The sequence below is a fragment of the Macrobrachium rosenbergii genome, chromosome 12 (assembly GCF_040412425.1).
Source record: "Macrobrachium rosenbergii isolate ZJJX-2024 chromosome 12, ASM4041242v1, whole genome shotgun sequence".
Lineage (NCBI taxonomy): Eukaryota > Metazoa > Arthropoda > Malacostraca > Decapoda > Palaemonidae > Macrobrachium > Macrobrachium rosenbergii.
In genome coordinates, this window is record NC_089752.1 from 67,565,616 (window position 1) to 67,580,953 (window position 15,338).

Consider the following 15,338-nt stretch of genomic DNA (forward strand, 5'->3'; position numbering starts at 1 on the left):
CTAAGCATAGTGAACAGTTGGGAGGGTGACTGTGGGGAGAGAGAAGTGGTGGGTCAACAATACCAGACACAACCAACTCACTCATAGCTGCCCTATGAGACCGAATATTGCCAACAGAATGGCATCTGGTTAGTTTCAATTGAGGCATCTGCTAATGAAGCAGGAGCCAAAAGGAATATCTGAGGTGGCAGAAGAAGAAAGCCACCAACAGCTAGAGATACAGATAATACAAGTGTAAGGAGTAATTTACAAGGGAGAAAAGGAGAGAAAGGAATAGAATAAGGCAGTTACAAAAACACATACAAAAGACTCACAATAGATGGAACAATATTATCATTAGAAATGGAACCAAAAACAGAAGTACCCTGTAGTCTTAACATTACCATTACTGTTATCCTCCCTTAAATTACTGGTAGGTGCTAATGCTAGGCTAACTACTATTACAGACTAAATACGGTGATGTCGATAACTGGTGAGAAGACTTCCACTTCTCAAAACTATCCTTTAGTGAGGAAGCCAAATGACCATCACATTGAGATGATAAAGATGGTGCTGTAGGGCACAGCACAACCTCGCTCTGAGAACCAGATCAGTTCCCTGGCAGTGGACTCGTCCAACTGTCAAAGGGCAGTCCTAAGTTCAGGCTACCCACAAGCAAGGCCACTAATACCTTTCCTCTCAAAGGGAACCACAAAAAGGAGTGCACACTATGGGGAAACATGGACTGGTTACCCAAAATAAAATTCAGTCAAACCTTACAAGATTCTAGATTAAGACACCCTGCTCTAACTTCACAATACACTTTTTCTGAAGTGAAGCAAGAGCAGAAGACAGAGCTGAGGTCTAAGCAAAGGTGGAGGTGATCAAAGTGTACAAGACAGAGGAGAGTATTAAAAGAGGGGACAGGTGTTGAATAAGAAGGGAAGTAAAAGGTATATCTCCTGCTCTAATAACTGGTTCCTCAATTATCTGACTATCTCCTCTTCCTATATGTAAGGAATTTAATCAAAGTTTCGTCTGCCCACTCCCTGCACTCTTGACATCACACTTTTGACCCCACAACTGGCACAAACTGTGCCCAACTCTACAGAATACAAGCTATCAAATCAAAAATCATTCCTTCAAATCCCAATGTTTTTGTTCCTACTATCAGTCAAAGCCAACAGAGCAAAAAAGTCACAACACCGTGAAACACAGCAAACAGTGAAACTAGTGAATACACCAAGCACCACACTAAACAGCAGCAACAAGAATTCTGACCAGAACTACATAATTCAAGACACATCTGGTTCTGGTGGAGAACACATGAACCAGACAGTCATCCGTGCCAACCAAGAAATTTTCTTAATACTGAATGCTAAAGGCACCTACCAGCATGGAGTTAAAGCTATCTGTAACTTCAGGAAAGATTTCATTCTTAATAATTAGGACTAACCCAAGGTAAAGTTCCGCTAGCAAATGAATCCACAAATAAACTTCTTACACATCAACTAATCAACTTACAGAATAAAACTGTATTTATTAACCCTTAAACGCCGACTGGACGTATCATACGTCGACTAAAATTGTCTGTTGGGTGCCAAGTGGACGTACCGTACGTCGACTACAAAAAATTTCAACCTTCGGTCAACTTTGACTCGACCGAAATGGTCGAAAAATGCAATTGTAAGCAAAAACTCTTACATTCTAGTAATATTCAATCATTTACCTTCATTTTGCAACAAATTGGAAGTCTCTAGCACAATATTTCGATTTATGGTGAATTTTTTAAAAAAACTTTTTCCTTACGCCCGCGCGGTAACTCGGCTGAAAATTTCAGAAGTTCTTTCGTCATTTTGTCATAAGTTTTGCACTGTTTTATATTAGCCGTTACATAAAGTTTTATATATGAAAATGTGTGCAATTTCATGTAAAATACAGCAACATACAACCCATGGTTGTAGCGTTTATCAGTTTGGAAATATTTTCATATAAACCACGATAACTGCCAAAATTTCAACCTTCGGTCAACTTTGACTCGACCGAAATGGTAAAAAAACGCAATTGTAAGCTAAAACGCTTACATTCTAGTAATATTCAATCATTTACCTTCATTTTGCAACAAATTGGAAGTCTCTAGCACAACATTTCAATTTATGGTGAATTTTTGAAAAAAACTTTTTCCTTACGTCCGCGCCAGAAATTCTTTCGTCACGTTGTCGTAATGTTTGCACCGTTTTATATCAGTCGTTACATAAAGTTTTATATATGGAAATGTGCGCAATTTCACGTAGAATACAACAGAAAATAACTCATGGTTGTAGCTTTTATCAGTTTTGAAATATTTTCACATAAATCACGATAACTGCCAAAATTTCATCCTTCGGTCAACTTTAACTCGACCGAAATGGTTGATAAACGCAATTGTAAGCTAAAACTCTTACATTCTAGTAATATTCAATCATTTACCTTCATTTTGCAATAAATTGGAAGTCTCTAGCACAATATTTCGATTTATGGTGAATTTTTAAAAAAAAAATTTTCCTTATGTCCGTGCGGTAACTCGGCCGAACATCTCAGAAATTCTTTCGTCACGTTGTCGTAATGTTTGCACCATTTTATATTAGTCGTTACATAAAGTTTTATATATGACAATGTGCGCAATTTCATGTACAATACAACAGAAAATAACTCATGGTTGTAGCTTTTATCAGTTTTGAAATATTTTCGTATAAATCATGATAAATAGAAAAAATTCTACTTTCGGTCAACTTTAACTCGACTGAAATGGTCGAAAACTGCAATTGTAAGCTAAAACACTTACAGTCTAGTAATATTCAATCAATTAGCTTCATTTTTCAACAAACGGGAAGTCTCTAGCACAATATTTCGATTTACGGTGAATTTTTGAAAAAAACATTTGTTTACATCCGCGTGTTACGAATTCATGCATCATTTTGTGATAATATTTTCTCTGTGTTGCTTTGATCGTTTTACAATTTGTTATATACCAAAATCATCGCAATTTAGTGTACAATACAAAGAAAAAAATACCCATTAGCTTTAACCGTTTTGCTCACAGCGCAATTTGTATAAAATTATATATGAAAATTTTTTTGCGCTTGTCATATATTTCAATATTTATATATGATAATGATATTTTTTCATTTCTGATGGTTGCATACTAAACATCAGGCAATGACAAAAAAAGGAGCCAAAATGAACTCTTAATCTTAAAAACTAAGCGTTCTGTGATTTTTTAAAAACTTTTTTTCTGCTTGGCGCTAACTCCCGAACGCCATGGCATACGGGGAGACGTTTTTGTAAATAGAGGCTCGGTGTTTAAGGGTTAAATAACTAGAAATCATATTTTGTGACGTGACTTAAATAAACATGGAAAAATAAAAATTGCAGGGGGTACTGTTCAAGGGTAACAACAGATGCACAAGGTGATCACAATGGATGAACCTGGTTTTGGTGATCACAGGATGCATCGAACAAACACTGACCTGCATAGCTGAGAGGCACTCATGCACACTAATCTAGGTTAGCTTAGAGAGACATCTTACCTCATCTATTATCTGGCAAAATCCAGTACAATAATAAAGCTGCACTACAGAATAGTGGTATAACTCAAGAAATTTCTATCCCAACTCACCCTCTATGTGTAGCTAAATCAAAAGCCACAGAAAGACCCTGTTGACCAGCTTTGATGTTCTGCAGGTAAAACTTGTTACTTTCTTCAACAGTGCTAAATCCAGCATACTGCCTGATGGTCCATGGACGATTTGCATACATTGTGGGATAGGGACCTCGAGTAAAAGGATACTGTCCAGGTATCTCTTTGGTAGCACTGAAAGAAAAAGAAAGGTCATCATTTAAACTTAACTTTCCTTACAAAAGGCTATGTACAATACTTCCAGATCTCCTGAAATCCTGTATTCCTTCAAAACATAAGTGGCATCTCAAATTAAATGACAGTTAGGGAGGTCTGGTTGCCTGGTAAGTATTAAAATCTTTTAAATAACAAAGATTTACATACAGACACATGACACCCTTGAACAGTCCATATAAAGTACAGTGACTAGTAACTAATAGCCTGATCTATTGGCATTTTGCAATTATAAATAAATTTGAAATATCTATTTATTTGTCATTCAATTTCAGAGACATAACTATAAAATGAATTGCTTCTAAAAACAAATAGAATACAATGTTGTGATCTTGCTCACCTTTTTCTCCACATTTCTGTAAACTGCTACTGTGCAAACTAAGCAACTGTTTGGTGACAAAACCCCCCTTTTTCCCTGGAAGATTTGGCTGTAAATCCCTCAATGGACAGAGATTTGGAGCCACCACATAAATTATGTACAATACTGGGACCTTTTAAATCTGTTCTTATATGTAATGCCTATGGTATTCAAGAAAAAATACTGTAAATCCTTTTTACTTTTCTGTGAAAGAAAACTATTGTGCCGGCTTTGTCTGTCTGTCAGCACTTTATTCAGTCCGCCCGCAGATCTTAAAAACTACTGAGACTAGACGGCTACAAATTGGTATGCTGGTCATCCACCCTCCAATCATCAAACATTACAAATTGCAGCCCTCTACCCTCAGTAGTTCTTATTTTCTTTATGGTTAAATTTAGCCATAATTGTGCTTCTGGCAACAATATAGGATAGGCCACCACTGGGCCTTGGTTAAAATTTCATAGGCCGTGGCTCATACAGCATTTTACCGAGACCACTGAAAGATAGATCTATTTTCAGTGGCCTTATACGCTGTAGTGGCTGTACTGAAAACTTTCTTCGGCACATTTTTTATTTGTTTAACTAATGGCACAGATTGGTATCAGCTCAGACCTAACACATCACCAAACGATAGTTATCTGTAACTGATTATTCATTAATATATCCAAGATCAAGAAAGCTTTTAATTAGTGAGCCACTTGGCTGCAATTTTATTGCACTTCACACAGTTATCAGGTCACAGGATAGAGACTGTTGTGGCAGACTTCCTTCATCTTTTTAAGAAGCATGGGGAAGGCTTAAATGTCATCCTTTCTTTATGAACAGAAGCAATAGTTTTTAGAGTAAAACCTGATGCTGATTCATGTGTTTGGCTCTCAAATGCTGTTTCAGCATTCATAAAATCATTTCTTTGTAATATTAAATATTAGAGCTGATATATGGACTTATCTAAATTGTTTGATATGGTTAATTTAATTTAACTTGCTATTAGCAAATCTTTCAGTTATATTAACTCAAATTACAATCACGATGTCCCAAGAAATGTCAAGTCTAAAGTCTCAATAAATGAAGAGGTAGTAGAGTAATATAAGGCTGTACGCATAAGTGCACCTGTGGACCATCAGCCTGAGGTATCTACAGTATTCAACTTATTCTATCATATGTCCTACTATTGTGACTTTCAGGGAGGTAATTGCACAACTAGCTCCAGTTGATTGGAATCTCATTATTACTTTCATTCCTTTTTGCTTTTATTTTATTGTATAGTTTTTGTGACTTATGACTGATTTTATCCTTTTCCTTTTTTTAAACATATGGTTACCTGGTTCTCTGTCTGTATTCAGACTTATTTACTACCTGCGTACTGAACTTCACTACTTGTTAATATTGTTTCTTGTATAGTAAAAAAAAAAAAAAGCCAGTTTCTATTCCGTTTCAAATGCTAGTTTTAAAAATTTGCTTTTTCTTTTAGAAAATATAATTATTTTGTAACTAATCTACCAACACTTTTTTCAATCACCTCTAGTTTGTTGTGTACCCAGTACTAGTGTAATATTTTTCCCCATTTATTTATTAATTTTGTTATACTGTTACTACATACAGTAGCCATTATATCTTGCTGCTGCCTGTATGCCATATATATATATAATTATTACTCACCTTTCCTTTGATTGTGTAAGCATATATGTATATTAATTACTTATCTTTCCTTATACAGTAGTTGTGTAAACATAAGTGTGTGTTTAAACTTTAGTGCTATTTCTATATTTGTATTTTATCACATGTGTATGTGTTTTGTGCCTTGCAGTTTGGTGGACTTTGTGAATTTAATATTACCGTATATGTTATCTCATTGCTAGAATTTATCTCTGACCATGCCATGTGCTTAAAATGACATTTTTATAATAAAATCACAATTTTTAAAAGTAAATTGTATTTTTCCTAACTATACAAACCTGAGGTCCTTTACATTAGGAATTACTTTCAGTGTAGGCTGGAAACGGCTGTTGAACTTTTGTACAAGGTGGTTAGGCAGTTGACTACCATCCAGGAGGCGGAAGTCCCACCTGCCCGGATGTAAACATTCCAATTTGCCTTTCGGCTCAGGTATCAGACTGAGTGGTGGCATGAGGTGGGCATGAAATGTAATGTAAAGGACCTTAGGTTTGTATAGTTAGGAAAAATATAATTTACTTTTAAAAATTGTGATTTGTTCCAATACGATATACACACCGTCGGTCCTTTACATTAGGGAGACTCACTGGTTAGAGGGAGGAATCTGAGTGAGTCTCTATGAACTGACTGGAGTTCACCACACCTTGTCTTCCCTTCCTGGTTGATAGAGTGAGGAAGGGAAAACTACCTCTGACAAAATGATCAGGTTGTAAGAGACGCGGGATCAACTGTCAGACTTCTGGATCCCTTTGCAAGAAAGAGGAATCGTCAGTTCATGCAAAGTAGGCAAGGAAGAACTTGGGGTTGGATGACATAAAGGCAATCACAAGCACTGGGTTTGTCTTATTGTCATGGTCTCCTTCCCCCCCTTGCAAGGGGAAGGAGTGGGGTTGCTTCTATCAACCTGAACGGAAAATAGAACGGGAGCTCCCGTTGGGTGCTTACCTGCATCGACCGCCAGATCTAGCATGTAACAGCACGTCAGCTCTCTGCCCATGGGAAGAGAGCCAGGATGGGGAGAAAGAAGAAAGGCCAGTCACTCCACATTCATTCTCCCAATCACAACCGTACATCTTAAGCGAGATGTAACCTGTCCTGTTAGAGGAGCTGGGTAAGCTACACAACTTGTTGAGCAGCCACCACAGGACCCAAAGAAAAAGTGTCCAAGGACTTGTGAGCAACATCCTGGAGGTAGAAGGAGGTGAAGGTGGTCTGTTGGAACCACACAACCGTCTTCAGCACCTGCAGAACCGACATGTTCTTCCGGAATGAGAGGGTCGGACCAATGCTGCGGACTTCATGAGCTCTCAGACGAAGCGTATTGGTGTCGTCTTCTCCAGTAGCAGAATACGCTCTCCTTATCGTCTCACGAAACCAGAAAAAGGTCGCGTTCTTGGACACTTCTTTCTTGGTTGAGCCAGTACTAACGAAGAGTCGTCGACAGTCAGGCTGGAGACGTCGAGTTCTCTTCAGATAGCACCGCAACACTAAAAGGAAACAGTAGCATCTCATCTGGTTCATTACCTACAAAGTCCTCTAGGGAGGGGATTGTGAGGGACTTGAACCATGCGTCAGGGACCGAAGGATTCTGAGCCTTCGCTACGAAATCTGGGACGAAATCGAGCGTAACTGATCCCCATCCCCTTGAGTGTTTAACATCAAAGGAAAGTCAATGCAGTTCGCCAACTCTCTTCGCCGATGCCAGGGCTAGCAGGAAGACGGTCTTGAGGGGCAGATCCCTGTCTGACGACTCTCGTAAAGGCTCGTACAGTGCATGAGTCAGGCTCCTTAGAACGAGAGTCACATCCCACGCAGGGGGCCTTAGGTCCTGGGTGGGAAAGACCTTTCGAAGCTTCTCATCAGTAAGGAAATCTCGAAGGAGGAAGAGATGTCTACTCCTTTCAGCTGCAAGACTAGGCCGAGTGTGGCGTGGTAGCCTTTTACAGCTGAAACGGAGAGAAGCCTCTCTCGGCGGTCCGCAACCTGCTGAATAGTAGCTCGGACCGGAGAGATACCCTGTCCACGACACCAACCACAGAAGACGGACCACTCCCCCTGGTATATCGCTGCGGGGGATCGTCTGAGGTACCCGGCCATCTCCGATGCTGTGCAACGCGAAAAGCCTCTCGCTCGCAGGAGATGGTGGATAACCTCCAGCCATGAAGACAGGGACTGCACTGCCTGGTGGTACCGCTCCACGTGGGGTTGACACAGCAGGTTGGGCTGGGGGGATCTCTCGGCACCTCAGAGAGGAGAGCTAGCAGGTCGGGATGCCAAACGGCCTGCGGCCATTTGGGTGCCACCAGAATCATTCTGAGATTTGAAGTGATCACCACTTGGTTGATCACTCAGCGAATCAGAGAGAACTGAGGAAAGGCATAAACGTCGAGGTTGTCCCACGGTTACTGGAAGACCTTCTCCCCAAGGATAAAGCGGAGGTACTTGCGAGAGGACGGATGAATGGGTATTTGGAAATACGCATCCTTCAAGTCCACCGTAAGCATGAAGTCGTTCTCCCTGATGGAAGCAAGCACGGATTACGCTATTTCCTAGTGAACCAAGTCTGGCAAACGAATCAATTCAGGGGAGAAAGGTCTATGACTGGTCTCCAACCCCCTGTGGCTTTCTCTATGAAGACACAGCTGTAAAAGCCTGGAGAATGGTCTGACACGACTTCCACAGCACCCTTGCTCAGCATGGCTTGCACTTCTTGCTGCAGTGCGGAGTCCTTTGGAGTTCCTTGGATGTAAGTGCAGAGATGGACCGGAGAGTAGGTGAGGGGAGGCCAAGACTTGAAGGGTGGTAGATATCCCTCCCGAAGGACATCCACTATCCAGGTCTCAGCTCCGAGTCGCTGCCATGTTGCCCAATGGCTCGACAGGCACACCCCACCTTCGGCAGCATTTGAGGGGGAACGCCGCCCCTAGCGTTTCCCCTTCTTCTTCCCCTTGCCCCCTTTTCAGGATTGGAAAGCAGGCTGAAAGGGGTGGGAAGACCCACCCTTTCTCAAGGAAGAAGAAGGCTGGGTGTTTCCACGGTACCCCTTCGAAGACTGGGACTTCTTAGGGGCCGAGGAATTGCTAGCCTGGCCGTAGTGGAATGCGAAGACCCAGAGGTCTTGGCCACTGCCTGGTGGACAAGCCGGTTGCTGTCATCGGCCTGGTGCTTGTCCTCCACCGCAGCGTCCACCAACTCTCTAGGGAAGAGAGAGGCGGAACCCAGCAACGTTCCATTCCGCAGGGCGTGCCGACTTGGGCCCCACAGACCTGGAGAAGCGAGAAAGAACGGCATCCCTTCGCTTCAGGACCAGGTTAGCACACAGTTTGCCGTCTGGTGGGCGAGGTAGGAGATGGCCCTACCTCCAGACTGGCACAGCCTCCCGAAGGCGGAGTCCTCCCTGGGTACGATAGCGCCCAAGGAAGCAGCCACCTTGGATACTGTGAAAGACCACAGATCCAGCCAGGAGACTGCCTGGAAGGCCACCATGGCGGTGGCTTCCAGGGTTGCGGCTTCTTGCTGAGAGAGGGAGATACTCTGCAGCAAGTTGCTGCAATGTGAGACCCGGATCTAGATGAACCAAGTCCGGGTCAACCTGCTTAGGCGGCAATGCCCTCTCTGACAGAGCGTAAAAGCGCTTCTGACAAGGCAGAGGAGGGGGAAGAAGCTTGTCCGAGCGGTTCGATCTGAGAGAATTGTCCTGCCCAGACACAAGAATATTCACTTGATCGGGTACCCCCTCAGCAAGCGTGGACCACAGCAGCCCCACCGAAGCCTTGGATTCCTTCTTGGGTCCCCAGTAGGATTTGAGGAGCGACTGGCGATCCACAGACGAGGCCATGGTCCCTTCCCCGAGGTCGTTGTGCTGACGAATCAGCACAATAACCTCAGCAAATGTCCTCTGTATCTCGGGGGTGTCCGCATCCTTGGGAAGAGGACCCTCGAGTCCTCCCAGAGTGCGGTCCTCCCAATCTACTCTCCCTGCAGGAGGGAGAACCTCGGCAGACCCCCATGATCCTTCCTGCACCACGCGGGTGTAAGACCTGGCTGAACCAAGGACCGAGCCAGGCACGTACGCCCCCGAGGTAGAACTCTAGGGAGACAACTTGCCAGAGTTCCTCCTGTCCGACTCGTGCCCCCTGGAAGGAGCCCAGGAGGTAGAGGAGACAGGTAAGGAGGATCAGGCACTCCCATTGGTCTTGCTGGCAGAACCAACAGGGGCAGTGGGCAGGGAGCGGTCACCAACCCACGGTGGTGACAGAAGCCCGGGTCGAGGAGAGCGCTTTCGCCTGGGTGAAGCAGTCTCCTGAAGAGAGCGGAGTGGCTTGCACGAGTCGAGCCACACGCTCGCCTCCCCCAAGCCAGGCTGGCCGTGCGGACGTGGCTGAGGACTGGGAGCAGTCAAGTGCACAGCTGGCTGGCTCGAAATTGCGCTGTCCTCTAGACGCACCCCAGTCTTCTTCGAGGCCAAAACCTCTCGGGAAGACTGAGTAGGGGACCTCTTCTCTGCTTCTCCAGGTGTCCGGACCCGAGGGACCAGTTGCACCTTCCCGGGAACCTGGCTTGGTACTCAAGGGAGTACCAGCAGGAAGAGTAGGGGCACCTGCATGCCCGGACTCTTTCTCTCGCCCCACGCCAGAGTCTGTACGGAGAGAGGTTTCTCCTGTACCTGACTGGGGTATTCGGGTCTCCTTAGAAACCCGGGTACTCGGAGCGACTCGCGAGCTAGTGTCCAATGTGGACTCACTGGCCTCAGGAGCAGACTTCTTCGGCACAGCAGGGGGAGTACGGACCGTGGTCTGTAGGCCCTTGGCTCCTGATACGACTGACGGGGGGGGTCAGCACAGCGGTTCCCTGATCCCTGGATTGGGAAGACCCAGCGAGAGATCCCACTACCTTCCCCTGGAAGGAGGCAGTCCCTTAGAGGTCTCGGTACGAGTCTTCTTTGGGGGGGGGAGGCAGGATTCTCCTTCTTTGGCTGGTGAGCCTCGGAAGGAGAAGAGGAAGAAGAGGCAGCAGATGAAGACGACGATGAAGATAAAGACAAAGACGACGACACCATTTGTGATCTCTTCTTTGACTTCTTCTTTGCCATCTTCCTCAGGATCGAGGTCAGGTCCCCAAACCACTCAGGAGCAGCCGAAGGCACAGGAGCAACCAGGGGGGGCCATAGCAGCAGGTGCAACCTGGGCAGTGGAGACGGTGTTCGGGCCAGCAGTTGCTTGGGCAGATATACTTGCGCAGCAGCCAGGAACGTCCAGGTGAGAAGCCAGGGTCGGAGGCATGGGTGGCACGTGAGCAGCTAGGCCAGGCCAAGAGACAGGGAAGCGAGGAGCTGGGACCATGGTCATAAATGAGCTAGGGTCAGCAACTGGAGCAAGCATTGTTACATACGGCACCAACGACGTCACCATGTAAGAAGGACCAGGGAGAGATAATGGGGCCAGGAACCATGGGGGCAGCGGCATGGGATGGTGTGTGGTAGGGGCAGCCGAAACCTGGGTGTCCAGATTTGAAGCCACCATCACAGGCAGCTTCCCAAATGCTGACACGGTGACAGTCATGGTGGTGGAAGCGGTAGCAAAGTGGGTTGTTACTGGAGCACCAGACAAGTGGGACACCAGGCCCTCCAGTGATGGAACACCAGGTAGACCCAGGTGCAGCCAGGCAGAGGACAAGTCAGATACCTGGTCCATAGAAGGCACTTCCACCCCCAAACCTGAGGATAAAGTCGGGTCAAAATGGGAAGCCTCCACTCGCTCCGGGGGGGAAAATTTCGCACCCGAGCAAGGAGAGGCCCCAGAGAGGATGTCCTGAGCAACCGCTCCCCCAAGCCCTTCCACACCCGATGAAACAAATGAGGAAGGGGAGGGAGAGTCCTCACCCAAGGAAGAGGGAGCAAGCAGGGGAAGTTTGCTGGGAGGGAGAAACGATCCCGACAGATTAGCCACCACTGGAGCCATCGGGGGCATGTTACCCTCAGACAATTCCTTGGCGGGCTTCCGACGGTAGCGTCTCCTCCCTTTGAACCTCCTCCATTGCTCAGGAGACCAGGCACAACACTCACTACAAGGAGCGTCGTGCGATCACACGTCCCCTGAAAGTGGGGCAGAGGGCATGTGGGTCTGTGTCGACGCTAGATCGAAAAGTATTACATCTCTTGCCCTCCTACCCCAGGACACACACGCTGGGGATAGGAGGGTTTAGAAGGTTTATCAACATTATAAAAAAGCAAGGAAAGTTCCGAACGGGAAAGCTGAAAGGCAGTCAGGCAGAGAGCGAAGAACAACGTCCGCATTCTACGACAGCCGAAAGCAAAATTGGAATGTTTACATCTGGGCAGGCGGTACTCACACCTCCCGGACGGTAGTTAATTGCCTAACCACCTTGTTCGAAAGTTCAACAGCCGCTTCCAGCCTACGCTGAAAGTAATTCTTAATGTAAAGGACCAACGGTTTGTATATCGTGTCGGAACAAATAAAGTTTTATATATACTTACCAAGTAATTACTTAGCTGAGAGTTTCTAACTCGACAGCAGCTTCAATTTTGAAATTCTTGGTAGCGATAGTATTTTGTCTATGTAGGTGACTAACCCTGCCACTTTCGGGGTGAAGAGAGAAACAACTAAGCCAAGAGCTTCACTTTTATTTATGCTCTAAGGTCCATGTGCGGGGAGGAGGGCGGGCTCCATTTGTAATTACTGGGTAAGCATATATAAAACTTTATTATAAAAATGTCATTTTTATATATGTAACTTACCCAGTAATTACTTAGCTGAATCCACATTGAAGGAGGTGGGATTCATGGACATCTTGTACTCCAATTTTACAAATGATAATGAAATGAGAACAAAATAAAATGGGGCTTAGCACTGAAAAAATACTTGTTTATTACCCCATGAGAAAGCTGCGGAGGTGGATACTGCCTCTGGTTGGAGCTCATCTCGACCGAGTAGCAGCGTGGCGGTATAGCCAAGGTCACCTCTACTGAAGTGGGCAACTTCGTTGCGGAGGAGTACTCCGATCACTAACGAAGTATGAAGTAACCTTTGCAACAAAGGAGAGTCCAATCATTAACAAAGTCAACAATAAAATGCCCCTGCCCAGGGCGCAGTACAATAAAAACAAAACCAGAGAAATAGTCACCTACACCACACATAAAAAACACATAAGTAAATAAATAAATAACCACCACCCTACACAGACAAAAACTGGTGGGCACTCTAGGTACTTTGTACCCTCCAGGCTCCCCATGAACTCAACACCTTGACAAGGGGAAGCAAGAAGTAGGAAGTGTTGCTTCCTACATTCCCTTCTTGAACACTATGCCAACCAGGGACAACAGTCCAAGTATACTGCAATCTTTGTATGTCGTCTCCACGTCTTGCAAATAATGCATAGCGAAAACAGATCTACATTTCCAGAATGTAGTCTGTAAGATAGAAGTGAGAGAGAGGTTATGCTTAAAAACGACTGCTGTAGCCACTGCTCTCACGTCATGCGCTCTAACCTTAAGTCCAAGTAGAACGTTCTCTCTGATTTGAGTGTGTGCTTCAAGGATCAGGTTTCTAACAAAAAAGGATGAGGCGTTTTTAGACATAGGTCTGGCTGGGTTCTTTACCGAACACCAAAGATTCCTTGCTGGGCCTCTAATCTTCTCTGTCCTCTTGATGTAATGTCTAAGCACTCTTACTGGGCACAGACTTCTCTCCTCTTCCTCTGGACCCAGGATGTTCAATAAACCTTTAATAGCAAAAGAACGAGGCCATGGTTGTGAAGGATTCTCATGTTTTGCCAAGAAGCCAAGGGTACAGGAACAGACCACGTCACCTTGAGAAAAACATACCCTTCTGTCTATTGCATGCAGTTCACTCACCCTTCTCGCAATGGCTAGCGCAACCAGGAAAATAGTTTTCTTAGTCAGATCCTTCAATGATGATGAACTCATGGGTTCGAATCTTGAGTCAGACAGCCACTTGTGGACTACATCAAATGAACAAGGGCATACCTCCTTGTCAACTTTGGACATGTCAAAAGACTTGATGAGATCTGAGATATCCTGTTTTGAAGAAATGTCTAAACCTCTGTGTCTAAAGACTGAGCTAAGCATAGCTCTACAGTTAACCCCCCGTATTCACGGGGGATGCGTACCACAACACCCCCGCGAATAGCTAAAATCCGTGAATACTTAAAACCTCTCTAAAAACACTTAGAACTCCCCATTTTATAGTGCAAACACAAGAAAAACCCTGTAAAAATGCTTACACCTGAGTACTTTAATAGTTTTATCACAAAAGTGCATTTATTCATGAAAATTATATGAAAATACGGTAATTAGTGAATATTTCTCAGTGAAAAATACTGCGAATGGGCGAATTTTCCGCGAATAATGGGTAGATATGTTCTACAGAGAAACCCGCGAATGCATGAGTCCGCGAATCGTGAGAACGTGAATACGGGGGGTTTACTATATATCCTTTTATTGTAGACGAAGAAGGGCCCCGGTTGATCTCAAGTCATCTTCTCCTCCTCAGCCCCAAACATTTCCAGGATGCAGACAGAGAGCTCAATCAAGATCACGGACTTCTGTACGTTTCGGCCCGCGTGCGGCCAAGAGACCCTCCACCAGACCTACAACCCGCAAGTGAATCTTCAGTCCTTCATGCTGCCATGGGAGCCAGACTCCAACTTTTTTGGGGAAGTTAGAGAATGAGAGGAGCAGATCAGTGTGTGATAGAAGTATTAAGGGAAGGGTATTCTATCCCCTTCAAAAAGAGAAACCTCCCTTATCCAGCTCTCCCATCAAATTGACGGCGTACTCCGTAGGATCAAATTAAGTATACCTTAGTTTTACCAGACCACTGAGCTGATTAACAGCTCTCCTAGGGCTGGCCCGAAGGATTAGACTTATTTTACGTGGCTAAGAACTAATTGGTTACTTAGCAACGGGACCTACAGCTTATTGTGGAATCCGAACCACATTATAGCGAGGAATGAATTTCTATCACCAGAAATAAATTCCTCTAACTCTTCATCAGCCGGCCGGGGAATTGAACTCCGGCCCATCAAGTGACAGTCCGCAGCTCTACCAACTCGCCAAACAAAGAGCTTACTCCGTAGGATCAACAAAGTATTTAGCCCTCTCGGAAGAAGTGTTGTCTCTCCTCGGACGTCTTGTAGATTGCGAGAGCAGGTCTTGTGTGGACTTCTTATGAAGGTGAGAAGCCACTTCTTCTACCTTGGCTTGCGGAAAAAGGTGTGTATTATCCAAGGGCAAAAAGAGGAGAGCTGATTTATGCGATGTAGTGATGCCCTTAGAAACAAGTGAGACCCAGAGTTCCCTCTTCTTCAAAATCCCCATAGCATAAAGGGTAGAAATCTAGAAAGAACCATCTCAAATTGCTTTATCAGCACAAGAGAGAACACTCCTCCAGTCAG

The 15,338-nt window shown here is 44.8% G+C and overlaps 1 protein-coding gene across 1 annotated transcript in view; it reads right to left on the reverse strand.

Annotated features, from left to right (window-relative positions):
• LOC136843714 (methylmalonyl-CoA mutase, mitochondrial-like) overlaps window positions 1-15,338 on the reverse strand; it is a 418,104-nt gene that overhangs the window by 360,107 nt on the left and 42,659 nt on the right. Inside the window, exon 3 of the mRNA XM_067112308.1 lies at window positions 3,638-3,832. Coding sequence (XP_066968409.1) covers window positions 3,638-3,832 — 195 coding nt within the window. The remainder of the gene's footprint in view (window positions 1-3,637; window positions 3,833-15,338) is intronic.